Here is a 17,976-nt window from a genome sequence, read left to right as displayed (position 1 = left end):
AATAAATTTTATTAACAGTTTACAAGTAGTTAATACTGATAGCAGGTTTAGACAAATAGTCATTAACATATTTCTAATTCAGCTCTTAGTGGCCTCAACAGGATTTATCATCTTTGAAATCATCTTGAAAAAGAACACAAAGACATGGCAGCAAAGTTCTCCGTCTGTCTCTATGTATTTCTTACACACAAACACACCCACACCCACAATGTATTTCTCTTCCAAACGCAAGCACAGCGTACATATGATTCAGAACGCATTCAGGAGACACATATCTTGAAATGCAGGATTGTTCTAACAGGGCTTCATGTAGCTCAAGTCACATTCGCAAAGGGAAGAATAGAGTCTGTACTTTCCTAACTGGCCGGTAGCCGCAAATGATTTCTCTAAAAGGCAAGCCTGTTCCGTTCCATTTAGTCTCTCTGTGTGTCTCACACTGCTGTTACTGAAGCCCTACCTGGAAATCAAACTGATCTCTCAACTTGCTGAAGGCTGTTTGCAGAAGCGTGGAACCACAGAGACATGATAATGAAAGCAAGCCATCTCAAGAATCTATTTGGAAATCAGATTATACTCTTAAGTTTATAACTGCCTTTTAAGATATGCATAACTATCCGTTTTAGTGTTTCACTGTAACATTTGAAACTATTACAAAATTGTTCAAGTTTAAACTATCAGAATAATCTATTATTATGCCAACTTACATGTGGGGCTGCCTCACACAGAATAGTACAAATGGTATGGGTATGTTCACATTTCAAGGAGAAAATCAGGAGGGGCAGTGCATAGGAGGACATAGTTTCAGTGTTTGCAGTGGGAATGGGAAAATGGAAACACACATTTCCCAGACTTTTAAAAAGGGGTCTTCTCCAATTTATTTTGTTTTTCCTAGAGAATGCCATGGAGAAGGGATTTTAGTTCACTAGTAATATAGCAGCTTTTACAATAAAAAGTTAATTTCTTGAAGTTATCATTTCTACTCCCATTTCTTAAAACCAGAAAAGTTGATCCCAGCAAGCGTGTGACAAAATACGGCCACACTCGCTAGATCCAAGTCAGTATCTCCATTTCTCCCTCGCCGCTTCTCTGTTCTCATTCTTGGTTCTTTTTCTTACTTGCCTACCTCTCAGGCTTATCTGTGCCCTACAGATGCTGAGCTCTGATTTAGGAACTTCTGGGCAAAATGAAGATAGTGGAAGTCTTCAAATAAAGGGTTTGATCGCAGCCAGAAAGACCTTATAATACCAGTGTGATAAAACAATGAATTCTATTCATTAATGGGTCTGAAAATGGTCTGTTAAGAGTAGTATAAAAGTACCCTGAACAGTGTTTAGCACATAGTAGACATTGAAGAAGTATTCATTTATTTTTCCTTTCCTTTCTCCAGAATTTAAAAATGAGGTAACTGACCTCCAAGGTGAGGCAGCTTGGGTAAGGTCCCAGGGAAGCCAGTACCAGGGCTCTCCCCACACAGAACCAGGTCTCTACCCCTGATTCTTTCTGCAACGCCACAGCTGCTCCCCTTCAGTGACATGTGATAACATCTTTAAATATACGCCCCAAAATTTTAATATTTTCACTTATATTTATCTGAAGCTTTTGTTCAAATGGTGCTTGATGTAAACCTAAAAACCTCCCGCAGCCTGCGCACTTTTTTAATCTAAAAGTTCTGTAATACAATTGCAGCATGAACAGGAGATTAGCTATAGGAATGACTCCCACTGAAGCATTAGGCAGCGCTGGCAGGCACGCAATGGGGGATTGTTCCCGGTTTCAAAGGGGCACACGAATACCATTAGTGTGTATCATTAACACCAACTGAGATTCAAAGAGAACGTGTCACACAGTGCCTGAACTAGAAACTGGCTTGTTTTTAAGGATGAAATGTCATGTAACAGTAATTTTTTCAGAGCACAGAGTGGGCTCCTAAATAGCTCTCAGGAGAGAGTTCTATTGCTCTCAATACAGTTCTATTGCTCCCCAGGTTTGTTCTGGAATCAGTACTTTTCACGGAGGAATTGGGCAATTATCAGGAAAGCAGGAAAAGAAGCATTATGGGCATTTCCTCCCTCACAGCTTTCTAAAAACAGTGACATTTAAAGTTTTAAAGTTAAAAACATATTATGAAAGGTACTTTTTACCACAAAATGTTTTATTCCTCTGTGACAACTTTATTTTACACTGGCTTTTTGAACAAAGGTTCACTTTCTTGAGGTACCTTCTCTTTGAAATCGAACTTAAGACTGTAAGAGTGCAAACTCACAGGAAAGGACTGGAAGAATGAGGACCAAATGCAATGATATCTGAGGAGAGGAAGTGGATGACTAGGGACTCAGGTGGAGGGGACTCATTACCATGTGCTGCTTGTGTACTTCTAAACGCCCTAAAGAAGCATCTTCTAAATGCACTGTAGACCTAAGATTTCTAAAGAAAACTAAAAACTATAGGCTCCAATTTTTAAGTGCTCTGTTGATTTTACACAAAGCACTAGGAAATAAATGTACATTTTCTTTGAGCGGTAGTGTTTTCTAATAGGCCCTGAACTTTATATTGTACTTCTCATGTGTCACTTTTGACATACAGAGTACATTACTCTTAAACATAATACAAATCCTCAAATATCAACCAACTTACAAAAACAATGCCTTAAAAAGTTGTAAGTGAAAAGTGAAACCGATAACTTTGAAATAGCCATTATGTGTTCACTTCCTTTTCTGAATCAGATCATCGTTTATGGCACCATTTCTGGTATGTTCCACAATCAAGCACTGTATGAGCTGTTCAAAAGATTTTTGAAGCATGGCAGTCAACTCACTTGCTCCAACCCAAAAATGGAATAGGAGAAATCCATGTATTTTAAGACACAGTAAGGGTGTGTGCCTGGTGGCATGGTCTATTTTTAGGACTTACATTGGGAAATTTCCTTTGTGAAAGCATGTAGGACAAACACAGTAATAGAAGGACAACTACATGAGTTATTTCATTCTTACAATTGCTCTAATATGAGCCAGGTGTGTCTTTGAAAGAACCTGTACTTTTAACTCTTATTATCCCTAAATGCTGATCTCTACATTCACATACATAACTTAAGGAGTTCCTGTAAGACTTCATGGCTTCTTTTCAATAAATAAATTTTAGGTCTGCAAAATCTCAAATAAGTGTACTAGTAGTAAGTAAGAATACATTTTAAGGAACTGACAGAGGCCCCAGGGAATGCTAACCTAGAACTAGGAATGGGATTATAGCTCTCAGACAACTTACTTTGTGATGCCCAGAGGGATAACATAAATGAATTCTACCACCCATCAAGTGACAGCCTGTCAAGGATTTTTCTTGAACACTGTTCCTGACTAATATGCTTAAAAAATATGCAGCAAGCCATATTTTGGCATTTGCGTCAAGAGGAATATATTTCCACTGCTGAATCCTAGATTTTCTGTTGGTATAACTGTTCTTAACCCTTGATTTAATCATGTTTTTGTGTGTGTGTTTTTTTTAAAGTATGAATCTTCTTCACTTCTAGACCTGTTTGCTAGGGAAGACTAGAACTTCCTGAGTGAAAAAAGCTTACTACTTATCAGGGCTCTTCTCAGCCCTCTCCACTACAGTCTGTGGAGAGAAAGTTAAAAACAATTCTTCAACCAGCAAAAACAATCAGAGGGTCATGGATAACTGTTCTTATTTTACAATTATATTTAGCTAAAAATGGTTAAAATCATATTATTAAAAATCCCTATTATTCCCTGAAAAGTTGATTAAACAAAATAGACAATAGCAGTATTTATCCTCCTAAAATCCCATTCTTGTCTTTAAAGATCCAGATTATCTAGGCCACATGTTTGGCACACTTGAGACCAATAAATTGTCTGCTTAGAAAGTTCTTCATAGCTGCATGTTTACGCAGGAAAAAGTCAAAGATTTCACTGCATCCACACTAAAACTTAGCTCCTGGTAGTGTTCTGGAAATTTAAGGCAAACATACGATAAGTTCCTGAAAAGATGTGTTGCCACATGCAATTTGCTGACATTGTGAGTTATCCTAATATTTATTATACAAGTTAAATTTGTCTATAAATCAGCTGAACTTTTTAATACGATATATTTTCTTTAGAGAACATATACAAGCAAAATGAGGGAGTGGATCAAATTGAACAGTCAGGTGTATACTCAACTTAGGTTGATCCCAAACTGCAATCAAGTCTTACCTTTTCAGGTCAACAGTTGTGACACTAAATACAACTCCTTTGAGCCAAAGAATCATGAAGAGCCTCTGGGAAAAGGGGCAGTTTCCTATGCTTTCACCATCACTGCCAGCCTGGCAAACAGAAAGAAACATTAAAAAAACAAGGTCAAAGTGATGACACTCAAAACGATAGACCTTTTTCTATATTTTAATGGAGGATACAAGAACACAGGAAAAGTTGCATTGTGGAAGGAAGGGTGGAAATTCAGGTCTTTATTATTTTGCTCATTCATTTGCTTCTTTCTCTTCTTAAAAATGGTCAGGCTAGCATAGCACTGTCCATGAGAACTTTCTGCAATGACAGAAATTATCTGTATTACCACTGTTCAAGATGGTAATCATTTGTAACATATGCCTAATGAGTACTTAAAATGTAGCTAGTTCAACTGAACTGAATTTTTATTTTATTTACTTTTAATTAACCTAAATTTCAATAGTCACACATGGCAAATGGCTACCATATAGGACAGCAAAGATGTAATCAATCCCTAGGGGATAATACATCCTTGTCTCAAGGCAAAGACAAAGTCTCTGGTGCAGTTTATGAAATATAAGTCATTTCTTTTTCTACGAGACAACATTATTTATAGGGCAGCATAAAAAGGGAAATTTGTAGGTGTGCCTGTCTCTGAAGAGTTAAATTGCCAAACCCCTCCCATTCCAAAAAATAATATTCATTATAAAAATTACATATCCTGTTTTACACATTCCTTCAGGGAGAACAGAAAATAACAAAATATATCTTTATAATAAGCTACTTGTAATCCATTTAATGAATGCAGCAATTGACTTCCCTGAGTTCAACAATGAGGTAGGATTTTCCTAAAAATCAGAGTGGAACAAATCTTTAATTCCATCATGTATGTCCCAAGTTTAAAAAGGAGGGGGGGAGGGGAAGCGGGAAATGGGAGGCTGGGAGAGGGAGAGCCAACATGCTAGACGAGAACATTCCAACACTTGCTAGGGACCAACCCAGCTCTCTTCACCATGAAGTCTACGGAGAAAGCCAGAAATAACTTTCAACAAGTCATTCAAAGATGCTGGTAAAAGTAATGTTTATTATCCTAAAGTAACTCAAAAAACTCAGGAGCCATTTCTGTAAAATGCTGTATTAGTTAAGTCATTAATTTCCAAGTAATGGTGAAGGGGACGGGAGCGGCGGAGTGGTAAAAAAAAAATAAAAGCAGTTACCAGATTAGACATAACGTAACCAACAAAACAAATGGACATATAAGGAGCATCCCAGAACCTACCCTAATCAGATGGCATGGGACGGTTATAACTGAGGGGGTGGGGGGATTTGATCATTCTTTATCAGTAAGAAAACATACCCAGAATTGTAGCAAGAATGAATCACGTTAATTTCTAATACTGTAAAACTTGCTCAAACACTTCCTTCCTAAAGAAGGTCTAGTTCTTAAACTTTAGAGTGATTGAGAATAACCTAAAGAAAATATTTAAAGTGAAGATTTCTGTGTCTTACACGCAGAGATTCTGATTCAGAAAAATTCCTGGGGTGGGGCCCAGGAATCCTGATTTCATTCGTTATAGGCTCCCAAGGAGATTACAAAGTCAGGCATTTGCTGGACACTCTGAGAAACACCAGTGTGAGAAGGTCAGGACAACATTCCTTCTTTCAGAGCACCAGTCAGTTTTTAGGACTAATCATCTTACTATATAACAAACTGGTACGCAAGGTTGTTTCTTGAAGATGCTCATCACCCAAACCAGTAGAAAACACTGGTAACGTACAACTTGTTACAGATAAGTCAACTTATTACCTTTCTATATAGCTTGATAATTAATATTTTCACACATGCTTGTTGCTTTAGACAACCCAAATTTTATCATCACTGTTGTTTTCCTTCTCCCCCCGTCCCGCCCCTTCTTGGTTTTAACATGCTTAGCAGCACAAGTATAAATACAAGAAAAAGTATACCAAATTTGAGACTTACTGAAAAAGCAATAAAGTTTGGTTGACAAAGAGCAAGTCTGACTCAAGGTCTTCATTCTATTCCATTTATTTAAGCTGTAAAATTAACTATAACTTCCCATGCTGCCTGTTATGGTAGTGTTAAAGTAATTAAATTGGTAAAAAGATGTAATAAAGATGTTACATGTAGGCACTTTTGGAAACACATTAAACTAAAGGCAAGCTGGAGATAAAGGGGACTGGCCACAGATGAAAAACGCGGTCACTGCCTACAGTGGTCTACAGAGCATGTCCTAGAGTACGACAGAGGAATCGTGGTACATGGACTGATTCATTTACCAGGTCAGGATACAACTGCTCCTTTGCTTTCACCTCCTTTGTCTATAAATTTCTAGCCAATTTTACCAATTTACTTCTCTTTTGGGTGTATCACAAGCTGTTACAAATCCCACATTCTTTATAAAACTACTTCCCTTTATGCAAACAAATATAAAAGCATGCATACTCTTCAAAACAAAACTGAAAAACTGCCTTTTTGTTAACCACTCCCCAAACTCAAAACAATTCAAATAAATTTTGGACATACAAGTTTTCCCAAAGTTTTAATAGCATTAGAAAATTGGGAGCTCCTAGCCAGATGATGTTTTTGTAAAGTACAATGGAACTGGGGAAAAGTTTGGATTTCCAGAAGTCACAAGTCAAAAACTTCCTCCTTTAACCCATGTTGTACTAATAAAATTCTATTTGAACATTTCAGTAAAATTCCTTTCAAGTTAAAGGATCACAATTACTCCCTCCAGTATGAACTACATTGAACACAACCTATTGGTACAATTGACTGAGGAAGGTATTACGATATAAAACACTGCCCAGGGGCCGGCCCGGTGGAGCTCCATGCTCCTAACTCCGAAGGCTGCCAGTTCGATTCCCACATGGGCCAGTGGGCTCTCAACCACAAGGTTGCCAGTTCGATTCCAGGAGTCCTGAAAGGGATGGTGGGCTCTGCCCCCTGCAACTAAGATTGAACATATAGCACATTGAGCTGAGCTGCCTCCCGATGACTCAGATGGTTGGAGCGCGGGCTCTCAACCACAAGGTTGCCGGTTCAATTCCTCGAGTCCCACAAGGGATGGTGGGCTGCGCCCCCTGCAACTAACAACGGCAACTGGACCTGGAGCTGAGCTGCGCCCTCCACAACTAAGACTGAAAGGACAACAACTTGAAGCTGAACGGCACCCTCCACAACTAAGATTGAAAGGACAACAACTTGACTTGGAAAAAAGTCCTGGAAGTACACACTGTTCCCCAATAAAGTCCTGTTCCCCTTCCCCAATAAAATCTTAAAAAAAAAACAACACTGCCCAGTGGAAATCAGGTTACCTTTATTCTATACCCAGTTTTTTATTAATAATAATAAAAATTATCACATAGGTATATCTAACAATAGCATCTAAGAAAAGTATCCCTTTAAAAAAGTATCCCTTTGCTTTTTACTACTTCTAACAGCAATATAAACACATTATTTCCAAAATAAATAAAAACTCCAACACTACAAAAAGTCAGTTCCCCTACCCTTGAACCATTCAACTAGTTTGTTACTTATTTGTCTTGTGTTTTTCTATGTATATACTACTTTTTTCTTTTGAACACGTGATCACACCACATATCTTTTTCACAATTTATATTTGATTCCCAATGTAATGTCATCAGCCCTCTGGAGGCTGTAACGCTCCCCATCAGGACGGTGTCAGGGAAGGCCAAGGAAGCCAGGGCTTCCCACCCTGCCAGCCAGTAACAAGGAACCCCTCCTCCTCACGGCTGGGGGGGCGGTCAGAGGAGATCTAACAGAGAGGAGTCAGGACTGTCACCATAACCAGAGGTAATGAGACCACCTCAACCTGGGTGTCAATGGGGACCACATAGGAAGCTGGAACTGACACCCCGCCCAGCAGTAATGAGGAGCCTCCGCACCTTGGGTATCAACGCAGGCCATGTGGGTAGACTTCTATCTCTCCTTGGCTGTAAGAAGGCAGTATCACTGCCCGTCCCTCTCAAGCCCCTCCAAAGCAGTGTCAGAGAAGTCTTAGTTCAATGTGGAGAAGTTTGAACAGAAGATTTAAACAAGATCAAGTCTCATAACATCATATGAAAATGTCCACTTTCAATTGAAAATCACTTGTCATACCAAAAACCGTATCAAACTGAATGAAAGAAGGCATTCAACAGATGTCAACATCAAGATGACAGAGGTGTTAGAATTATCTGACAAAATTTTAAAGCAGCCATGATAAAAATGCTTCAATGAGCAATTACAAACAGCTTCAAACAAATGAAAAAATGGAAAGACTCAGCAAAGAACTAGAAGATGTAAACAAGAACCAGATGGAAATTTTAGTAAAATACAATAATTGAAATTAGAAGTTCAGAAAAAAGGCTCAACAAGCCAAATGGAGGTGACAGAGGAAAGAATCACTGAACTGGAAGATAGAGCAATAGTAATTACCCAATCTGAACAACAGAGAAAAAGTATACTGGAAATGTAAGACTTCCTATATATTTCCATACTTTGATGTCATCCAACAGTGATTTTTGAAGGCTTCGTTATATGCTATTAACCCACCAATTTCACATCTAGAAATGTATTCTGTAGAAACACTTATACAGATGCCCAAAGACAAGTAAAAGGGAGGGACACTGAAGCATTATTTGTCAACAGCAAAACACTGGAGACCACCCAATACCTGTCAGTAAAGAATCTAAGTTAGAGACCACCTCCAGAGAGTGGAAGTTGGAGCTAACCATTTGGCCTTTGCTGGCATGGGTGGCGATAGGGTCACGGTTGTTTTCTGTGGTGTTTGGAGTAGAGCAGCTATTGTCTAAAAGTCTTGTCTTACTTAAGCTTCCCCTTTCCTGGTTCTTTGGCTAAAGAGAGCAGACTTTGGTTGGAGCTTTTTTTTAGTCTGTGCTTGTTCGTATTTCCAGGTTGTCGGCTTTGATAGCTCCAAGTCTGTGATGTATGAGGCAAAAAAACCTCAGGGGGAAAAAAAAAACAAAAAAAACAGGAAACTCACCCTTCCCAGAAGCAGAAGTCTCTCAGAAGCATTAAATTTAAAAAGCAATTAAAAAAGTATAAAATGCGGCATATACATACAATGGAATATTATTTTACAGTAAAAAGCAATGAAGTATTGATACATGCTATCCCTTGGATGAACTGTGAAAAATTATACTAAATGAAAGACAGCCAATTACAAAAAAACGACACAGTATATGATTCCATATATGAAATGTCCAAAACAGACAAATTCATAGAGACAGAAAGGAGATTAGTGGTTGCCTAGGGCTTGTAGGGGGGAGAGAAGGAAAGAGGGTTAGGGACTAACAGCTTACGAGTACAGTTTCTTTCTGGAATGGTAAAAATGTTCTAAAATTAGACTGTGGGGATGATGGTTGTGCAACTTCGTGAATAGACTAAAAACCACTGAACTGTACGCTTTAAATGGATTCATTGTATGGTATATAAATTATATCTCAATAAAGCTGACTCAAAAATATATAGACACAGATTACAAGTATAAATATACACATACGATACATGATTCTAATTTGAAATATATAGTTTTAAAATTATGATTTCATATAAAAACATACATTCTATAACATTTTCTTAAAAATCAGAAAACCCAAGTAATCAAAGCAAAAACTTGGATAGTTCCACTGACACAGACATAACCACCAATTTCCAGATAAAGGATGAGTTAGTATTTGTTTTGCTCTTATAAAAGGTGTATTTCTGTTTAACTTGCTATCTGGGGTTCCTCTCATACACTCAACTATTCCTAACCCTCCTCCCTCCGGATCTCTGTTGTAATTCTTGAATTGCCTAATACCAGTATATTTAATCAGCAACTGCTGGATTAACTCCTGCATTGCAGAATAGGGGTCAGTGGTAGATGCCATGAATATTTTAATGTTTTACTAGTCTGAGGTTAAGGAACTGCTCACTTAGAAAACCTAGTTTAATCAGTTTAGACAAAGTCAGATCTTAAAACACCAAAGAAGAGCTTCTTCCCTCTCTATTTCTTTGTGTTTATGGGACTGGGGGGGTGAGGGGAATTGGGTGGTGATGATGACTAGGGGAAAGAGAAGCTTCCCCTGAAGGTAAGAATGGGCTCTTGACCATGAAATCATTTCCTTTGACACATTTTCTAGGGAATGCATAGAACAATGTGTTGCCAAAAGAATGAACTCAAAAACGTTAAGACCTCATTTACTTTTAGTGTGGATTCTATCTAAATTAGCTATCTGAATACATAAAATGGCTTGGTTTGATTTAGATTAACTTGAAAGTCACAAAACATGATAAATGGGCAGTCACCTGGCTATCTATTTCTTCAGTTTTTGCTACACACATGCTGGAACCAAGGTCTAGAGTCTAAAGGTTTAATAAACTGTTATCTTTCTATAGGGTCTGCAAAGTATGCGGGAAATAACAAGGGTGAGAATCAGACATACCTGGATTTGAATCGTGACTTTACTATTTATTATCTGTGTGATCTTCAGTGAGTTATTTAACATCTGTGAAACTTGACTTCCTACACCTTGTTATTATGGGGATCGAATCAGTTAGGGTACACACACAGTTCCTGGCACATGTAAGAGTTTAATAAATGTTACCGACCTTGAAAGATACTCTGCACAGAACTCAAGGCCTAACAATCTGTTCTTCAGATGAAGCACTTAAGTCATTAGAATCCCTAGATGACTTTTTTTCAGAAAACGAGAAGGGAAAGACTCTAAGTATCTTCCACATTAAGTTCTTCCAAATGACGTATATTATAGCCCTATATTTAAGAAATATATTCTATATAAACTTTAAACAGTCCGCTAAATGGAGTAAAGCAAAGATGTCATCTATTCAAGATGTCAAAAATCTCTGGCTATGCAAAGAATACATTGTTTCCCGGCCATGACATCATAGCACTAATTCCATAAACTCAAAGGCTACATATCAGGGAAGAACTACTATATCCCAAGCTCTCTGCCTATAGAAATAAAACGTAGCCAATGGCGGGACTCTGGAAAGACCTCAGCTGCTAACATTTTCTTGTTCAGTATCACCAACTCATGAAGTCTACTCTCCAGATAAGAGCCTGTACACTTTAGAGAGGAACTGATTAGTCTGAAATTTCATGAAGATACCCACATACCAGGGTTAGATGAAACTCCATGCCAGGCTGTTAAAGTTCACATGAAATATTTACCTTATTGAAGGTGAACTTTCCCCAAACAAGCTCTTCACATGTATTAATCTAGTTAATTTTTATATCTTCTCACTCAGCAGAGGATGGTGGTTAAGAGCCAGCCTCCCAGACGGCCTCCACCACTTCCTAGCTATGAGTCTTTGAAAAAGTGATTTCACCTCTCTGAGCCTGTTTTTTCTCTTCTACAAAATGGGGACAATAATATGACTTGCTTCATTGGAATGTTGGGGGGAAATGAATGAGTTAATACATTAAAGGGCTTAGAACACCACAATGCTCTAAAACCAGGGGATGAGGAGGGATTGTTCACTGTATACCCTTTCATACTTTTTGATATTTCTATTATGCATATAAATCTTTCATTTAAAAAAAAAGGCAAGCAATCAAAAACCTTCCCACCCTAAAAAGATGAAAATGAAGTAAAACACAAGTTATAGAATGAATGTAAAAAAAGTTCTGCAGAAGAAAGACATGTATACGGGAGCAGGATTCTCAAATCTCAGGACACGTAAAACTCCACACGGAAGCGCTTTTAAAACACAGATTACCAGGTCTCACCTCCAGACCCTCTGATTCAGTATGTCTGTGGTCAGGTCCAAGAATCTGCAATTTTTAACAAGCACTTCAAAGCAATTCTAATTCTGATGCATTTATTTGGTGGGCAGACCCTGTTTTGGTAAACACTGACATAGAGGAAAACATGCCAAAAAATGAAAATAAGGACTGGAAACAAGTTGACTCCACAGTTAAACTTTGAATTCTTCAGGATGCCTTTTGGAGTCTGCTCTTTGTAGGCCAGCAACCTGCTCACCATTTGTTAGGGTCAGATTTGGTAAATAACGGCCTCCTCCCCCACTTTAAAGGAACGCCACACTATTTTGCTTCAAAGTAAGGCATATCTAGACTTAAACCAAGCCAGCCTAAAGCCTCTTCAAATCCGGATACGCAAATTCAAGATTATTATTCTACACAAACTAAGAGGCAGAGGCAAGTACCTTTTAGCGCAAAACAGTACAACATTAATGTTTCTAAGAGCTTGTCTTAAGACTCAAATATAATACCAAGGACAGTTGTGGTGACCTACAATCCTTTAAAGATCAAGTCCTTTATGTTAGGGTGGTTATATGTGGTTTAGAAGAACAATTACAAATTTTAATTGCTATATTATACTACTAAATGAACTGACTTGTCAGGAGAAAAAAAGAAAAAAAGATTCTGCTGTGATATTAGGGACCAAGAACCAATACTTGACTTGCAAAATAAGCTGGATTTTCTACTTAGAAGCTATAGAACCATGGGTAAGTCTCTTAACCTCTTTGGGTCTTCATTTTCTATTCTGGAAAGGGGAGGTTTCGGGGAAGCTGATTTACAGAAGTTCATAACTGCAATGTTATTATGCAAGACACATCACTCCTCTTTGGGAATACACACTGAAGTGTTTAGAGATAAAGGGCTACTTTGTAAGCAACATACTAGAAAAAGAGAACTAATAAAGCACATGGGGTAAAATGTTAACAACAGGTAAACCTGTATAAAGGGTGTTCTTTGTTCTGTTCTTACTCTTGCAACCTGTCTGTTACTTTGAAATTATTTCCAAATAAATCTTTAAAATTATTAATCTAGTTTCCACGTCCACCCTAATAATTTCTAATTACATTATAACTCACTTTATTATACCATTCATCATGTATTATCTCCAAGGGCAGATAAAAATCAATCTTTTAAAATTTAAAAACAAAATTCTTTTTTAATCATTCATCAGCCATGTGAGGACCTACATTAAATACTGGAAATCCAGTGATGAACAAGAAAAGACATGGCTTCTGCCTTTGTGTTTCCTATGGGCTACAAAGTTTAATCTGAATACTTTGAGAACACAGTAAAAGTGACAATTTCAATATAGGATACAATGAAATTCAAAACATACACCACGAACCTTATCACAATTGAAATTAATACCTGTTAAACATTTCCTCAAAAGTGTTACACTTTCATGAGTCTCATGATTTTATGAGTTTCAGTTTTGTGGTCTTGCCACCACTCCTCCTGAGTTGGTGATTTAGCTTATCACAGGAGACTTGACGTTCTCTGGCATTAGTCTAATTCACCGTAAATTGAGAAATCACTCAAAACTATACAAAAATGGGTTTTGCTTTATTTTGCTTATAAATTTTTTAAAAAGGAGGGAGCGACCAGAAGAACAGCCAACGTTTATCACGCTTACCTACCTGAAAAAACCTACTAAAATCTATAGCTATTACTAAAGTCATCAAGATTCAGTTACTTGGACAATGTTGAAGGTAATAGCTAAAATATACAGTGTAGCCAATTGTTTTAGCTAACTATCATGGCTTAGTAAATAACCCTTTCTAAAGCTTGTTCTTCCACCTATCCATAGGAGAGAGAATTCATCTGCCAATAGTTTCAAAAGTTGTTTCTGTTTCCTTTAGTAAATGACTAAATTATGATGAAATTACCTAATGTAGCGAATAGTTTAATATTTTTTAAAAGCCTGTAAACATGTACAATAGTCTTTACAAATGAGGTCTTGCAAAAGTTCCATCCCCTCCTTTCCTAGGATGACTTCTTCACCAATGTTCCTTAGGACCCGTTATCCCCTCTCCATTCATTCTGTACAGTAAGGCCACATAAATCCGGATACTTATGTGACTAAAATCACATTATCCTCCACCTGAAATGCCCATTGTCATACCTATCCTTTAGGTCAAGTTCAAGAAAGCCTTACCTCCGAGAAATCTTTCTAGATCACTCTAGCCCAAAGCAACTACCTGTCCTCTCAACTTCTATTCCAGCTTCTCAAATTCTGATATCAACAAAAATTATCAGAGGATCTTGTTAGAATGCTGATTGATTCAGTAGTTTGGGGTGAGGCCCAAGATTCTGCATCCCTTACAAACTCCCAGGAAATAGTAAGCTTATGCCACTTATTTAACTAATCACGACTTGCCTTGTGATTTTTCTAATTGTTAGTGTGTATTATTACTTGACTATTCATACTATCTCCTGTGCTAGACTTTAAACTCAATGAGATGTCACAGTTTTTTTTAATCTTTCCATAGGACGATTTCTGCTGCAGTTGCTTTACTATTAGCTTTCTATTAATTGCTAACAATGAAAGCTTTTGAATTACAAAGAATGTGCTCCAGGTTATCAGTATAGAAATAAACTTATTTAAGTCAAATCTTCCTAATAATTTTTCTCAAAAATTTAAATGAGGTCTCCAAATCACCTTGGGACAGAACTAACAAACCACAGAAGCCACTACAGCAAATTCTAATAATTGCCTGCCCAACATCCATTCTCCCACTTTTTTTTTTTTTTTTTTCTGACATGACTCCTATTTTTGGTCAGGCATCCATTCCTCCCTCCCCCAAGAGACACAGGAGATGATTACCCAATCCCCAATTTTAGGGGTAAATCCTGATTAATTCTAAGCCAGTCATGATAGTTCCATTTCTCTCACCAGTGACTTAGCTTTAATCAGGGGATCCAGTTCATTGACAAGACAGTCTCCTGAGAAAAGTTTCTTGTTCTTAAGACAAAGACACCAGAAAAGGAAACCCTCAGATGGGAAAGCTATGGCTGCTGTGGCCAACTCGATAGTAGCCTGCGGCTGCAACTAACACCAAAAGATGACAGAGCCGAGAGAATCACAAAAAAGGGAGCCAGACCCTGACATACTATACATGGAATAATCCTCCTCCTAGACTTCCTTCACTAGATATATTTCCTTAGTGGTTAAAGACACTTTGAGGTGGAGTTTTCTATTCATCACAATCATAAGCATCCAAACCAACATCACCATTTATCTTCAATTAAGACTAGCAGAAAGAAGGACATACTTAAGTGTGGTAAGAAATGAAAAAAGAAAACCTCAAGATAAGTTAAAGGTAGGGACGGCTGGTTAGCTCACTTGGTTAGAGCACGAAGCTCTTAACAAGGTTGCCAGTTCAATCCCCGCATGGGCCACTGTGAGCTGCGCCCTCCACAACTAGATTGAAATAACTACTTGACTTGCAGCTGATGGGTCCTGGAAAAACACACTTAAAATAAATAAAAGTTAAAAAACAAAAAAAGAAAAAGAAGTTAAAGGAGATATAACAGCCATTTTCCATAGGCTGCCATTAAGACTTTGCTCTAGGATTTCAGTGATCTGAGCAGCATTAGCCACTGAAGTTTAAGCTATGGGCTCTCTCCTCATTCACAGAACACCTTACAGAACAGTTCCTTGCGTAGGACCCACAGATATCTATTCAACATGCAGCACATATTTACTGAGGACCTACTATCTCCCAAGCATTAGGTGCTGGCACTGGGGAAACAACTGTGGATGAGACAGGTAGACCTGACCTCGTGAAAAGATTTTTGGGGAAGAAATAGATAATAAATATATCTAGTTAAAAACTGTTAACTGCAATAAGTGCCTAAAGGGAAACAAAGTACTAAGAAAGATAAAGAGCACCTGCTTTAGATAAGATGGTCATAAAAAATGTCTTAGACCTAAAGAAGGAGAAAGAGGCAGCCATGCAAACAGCCAGTGTGACGAGACTGCTGTAGGAGAGAAAAGTGGTATTGGCAGGGGCCAGATCACAAAAGACTTTCTAGATCAAATTAAGGAGTTTGAATTTTGTGCTTACAGAGGGAACGATTTATTCATTCATTTAATAAATGTTTACCAAGTACCTACCTGTGTAGAAAGAAATCATTTAATACGATGGCTAAGAGCGAGGACTCTGGAAGCTGAGCGCCTGCTTTGATATATGGGTTCTTCTACTTAACCACCTGTGTGATATGTTGAGCATGTTACTTAACCAATCGGGGGACTCCGTTTCCTTACATGTAAAATGGGGAATAATCTACATCATAGTTATCACGAGATTGAGTTAATATATGAAAATCTCTTAAAATATTGCCCAGCATGTGGTAAGTGCTCAGCAAGAAAGTATGTGCCAAGTAGAGAACATATTCCTGACTTCACAGATCTTGCGGCGGCGGCTGGGGGGGGTGGCGAGAATAGGGTAATGGGATACCACTGAAGGGTTCTGGTGGGTGGGGGCATATGAGGGTAAAATCGACTTTCCATTTTAAGACACTAAATAACACTTTGTTACTATATGGAAAACAGGGCGAGGGCATGGCGCTTATGAAGAACGGATGTTGGAGACCTACTGCAGTGGTTCCGATGGGTATGACTTGGACATCAGGTAGAGGCAATGGAGATGGAAATAAATGCACGGATTACACTGAATCGGGAAGGTACAGTCCTAAAGATTTGTGGATGGTTTGGATGTGGAAAGTGAGGGAAAGAAAGAAATCAACTAACTCTTAGATTTCTGGTTTGAGCAACTGGGTAGAGAAAAGCCTTAAGATGAGGGTAAGTGTGCCTATACTTGGTTGGAGAATAGAAAGGGAAATCCTTTCAAGAGATAACAACCAAAGAGCTGTAGACTTGGCTTGAAAATATTTCTCAGGTGTGGAAGGCTACAAACCAAAATTAACGCTGTTTACACCTCAGGACAGACTTAGGGAGAGGAAGGGACAGGGTTATTAACTGCATCCACCTCTGTACTATTTTGTTTTTCTTCTTCGTAGATTTAAGAAAATTTTTAAAGAAAGTGTTCCAAATGTTTACACATGATAATCTTATTCCTGTCCCCAATCACTGCCAAAATATTAAACTGCTTAAATATGACAGAACTACTTTTGAATCCTTCATACTGCTTGAAAAAATGCTAAATGCAAACTAGTCACTCAAAAACTACTAACCAAATAATGACAGGTGGGAAAAATTCTGAGTACTTTTGTTCTGCTACATATTCGAAGCATTTGCTGAAAATGAAAACAAAGGCTCTCATCTGTACTAAAATCAAATCTGAAATGTCTCAGCCAGAATCGTTTGTTAAAACAAAGTGTCATATATACAATGACCAGACTTTCCATCTAAGCACAACAGAACCATAACGAAAACAAGTTCTGCTGGAATGTTTACATTCAACTCATCAGAAGCCTAAAATAGGAGGTAGCTTATTATATCTTCAGAACTAATTATAAGCCATTTAATTAAAAATACTGACTGACAAGAAATTAAAAAAAAAAAAAGATGGCCAAAGGTATAACTTTTTTCCTGTCTGGATCAACCTTGATTCTATGCCCTATAAGAAGAATCAACTACAATAAATGGAAATGTCACCAAAATTGCCCAGAAACAAGTTAATAGCTACTGTTTAATTTAGCAGTTTATTTCTCACTCGATATATGCTATATGAAAGTGATTTATATATATTAAGCCTTACAATAACAATATGAAGGTTATTGTTTTCCTCAAATTTCAGATGAGGAAAGTGAGACTTAGAGAAACTAACTTGCCATAGGTCATCCAACTGAGGAGCAGCAGAAGTGAAATCTGAACTCTGAGGTCCATGGTCCTAACCACTTTTACCAAGGTCAGAAAGAAATGCTGCAATATCACCTATTTGGTCTAACGATTCGTATGGTACAACCACCATCTCACTCAT

At 37.8% G+C, this 17,976-nt stretch overlaps 1 protein-coding gene across 1 annotated transcript in view; it reads right to left on the bottom strand.

The window, feature by feature from the left end:
* The window catches only part of CLIC4 (chloride intracellular channel 4), a 61,958-nt gene that overhangs the window by 24,196 nt on the left and 19,786 nt on the right, over positions 1 to 17,976 (bottom strand). Inside the window, exon 2 of the mRNA XM_033114767.1 lies at positions 4,206 to 4,315. Within this exon, the coding sequence (XP_032970658.1) occupies positions 4,206 to 4,315 (110 nt within the window). The remainder of the gene's footprint in view (positions 1 to 4,205; positions 4,316 to 17,976) is intronic.

Source organism: Rhinolophus ferrumequinum, chromosome 9, assembly GCF_004115265.2.
Source record: "Rhinolophus ferrumequinum isolate MPI-CBG mRhiFer1 chromosome 9, mRhiFer1_v1.p, whole genome shotgun sequence".
NCBI classification, from domain to species: domain Eukaryota; kingdom Metazoa; phylum Chordata; class Mammalia; order Chiroptera; family Rhinolophidae; genus Rhinolophus; species Rhinolophus ferrumequinum.
Note: the sequence above shows the minus strand (reverse complement) of the source record. Positions and strands in the feature narration are given on the sequence as shown.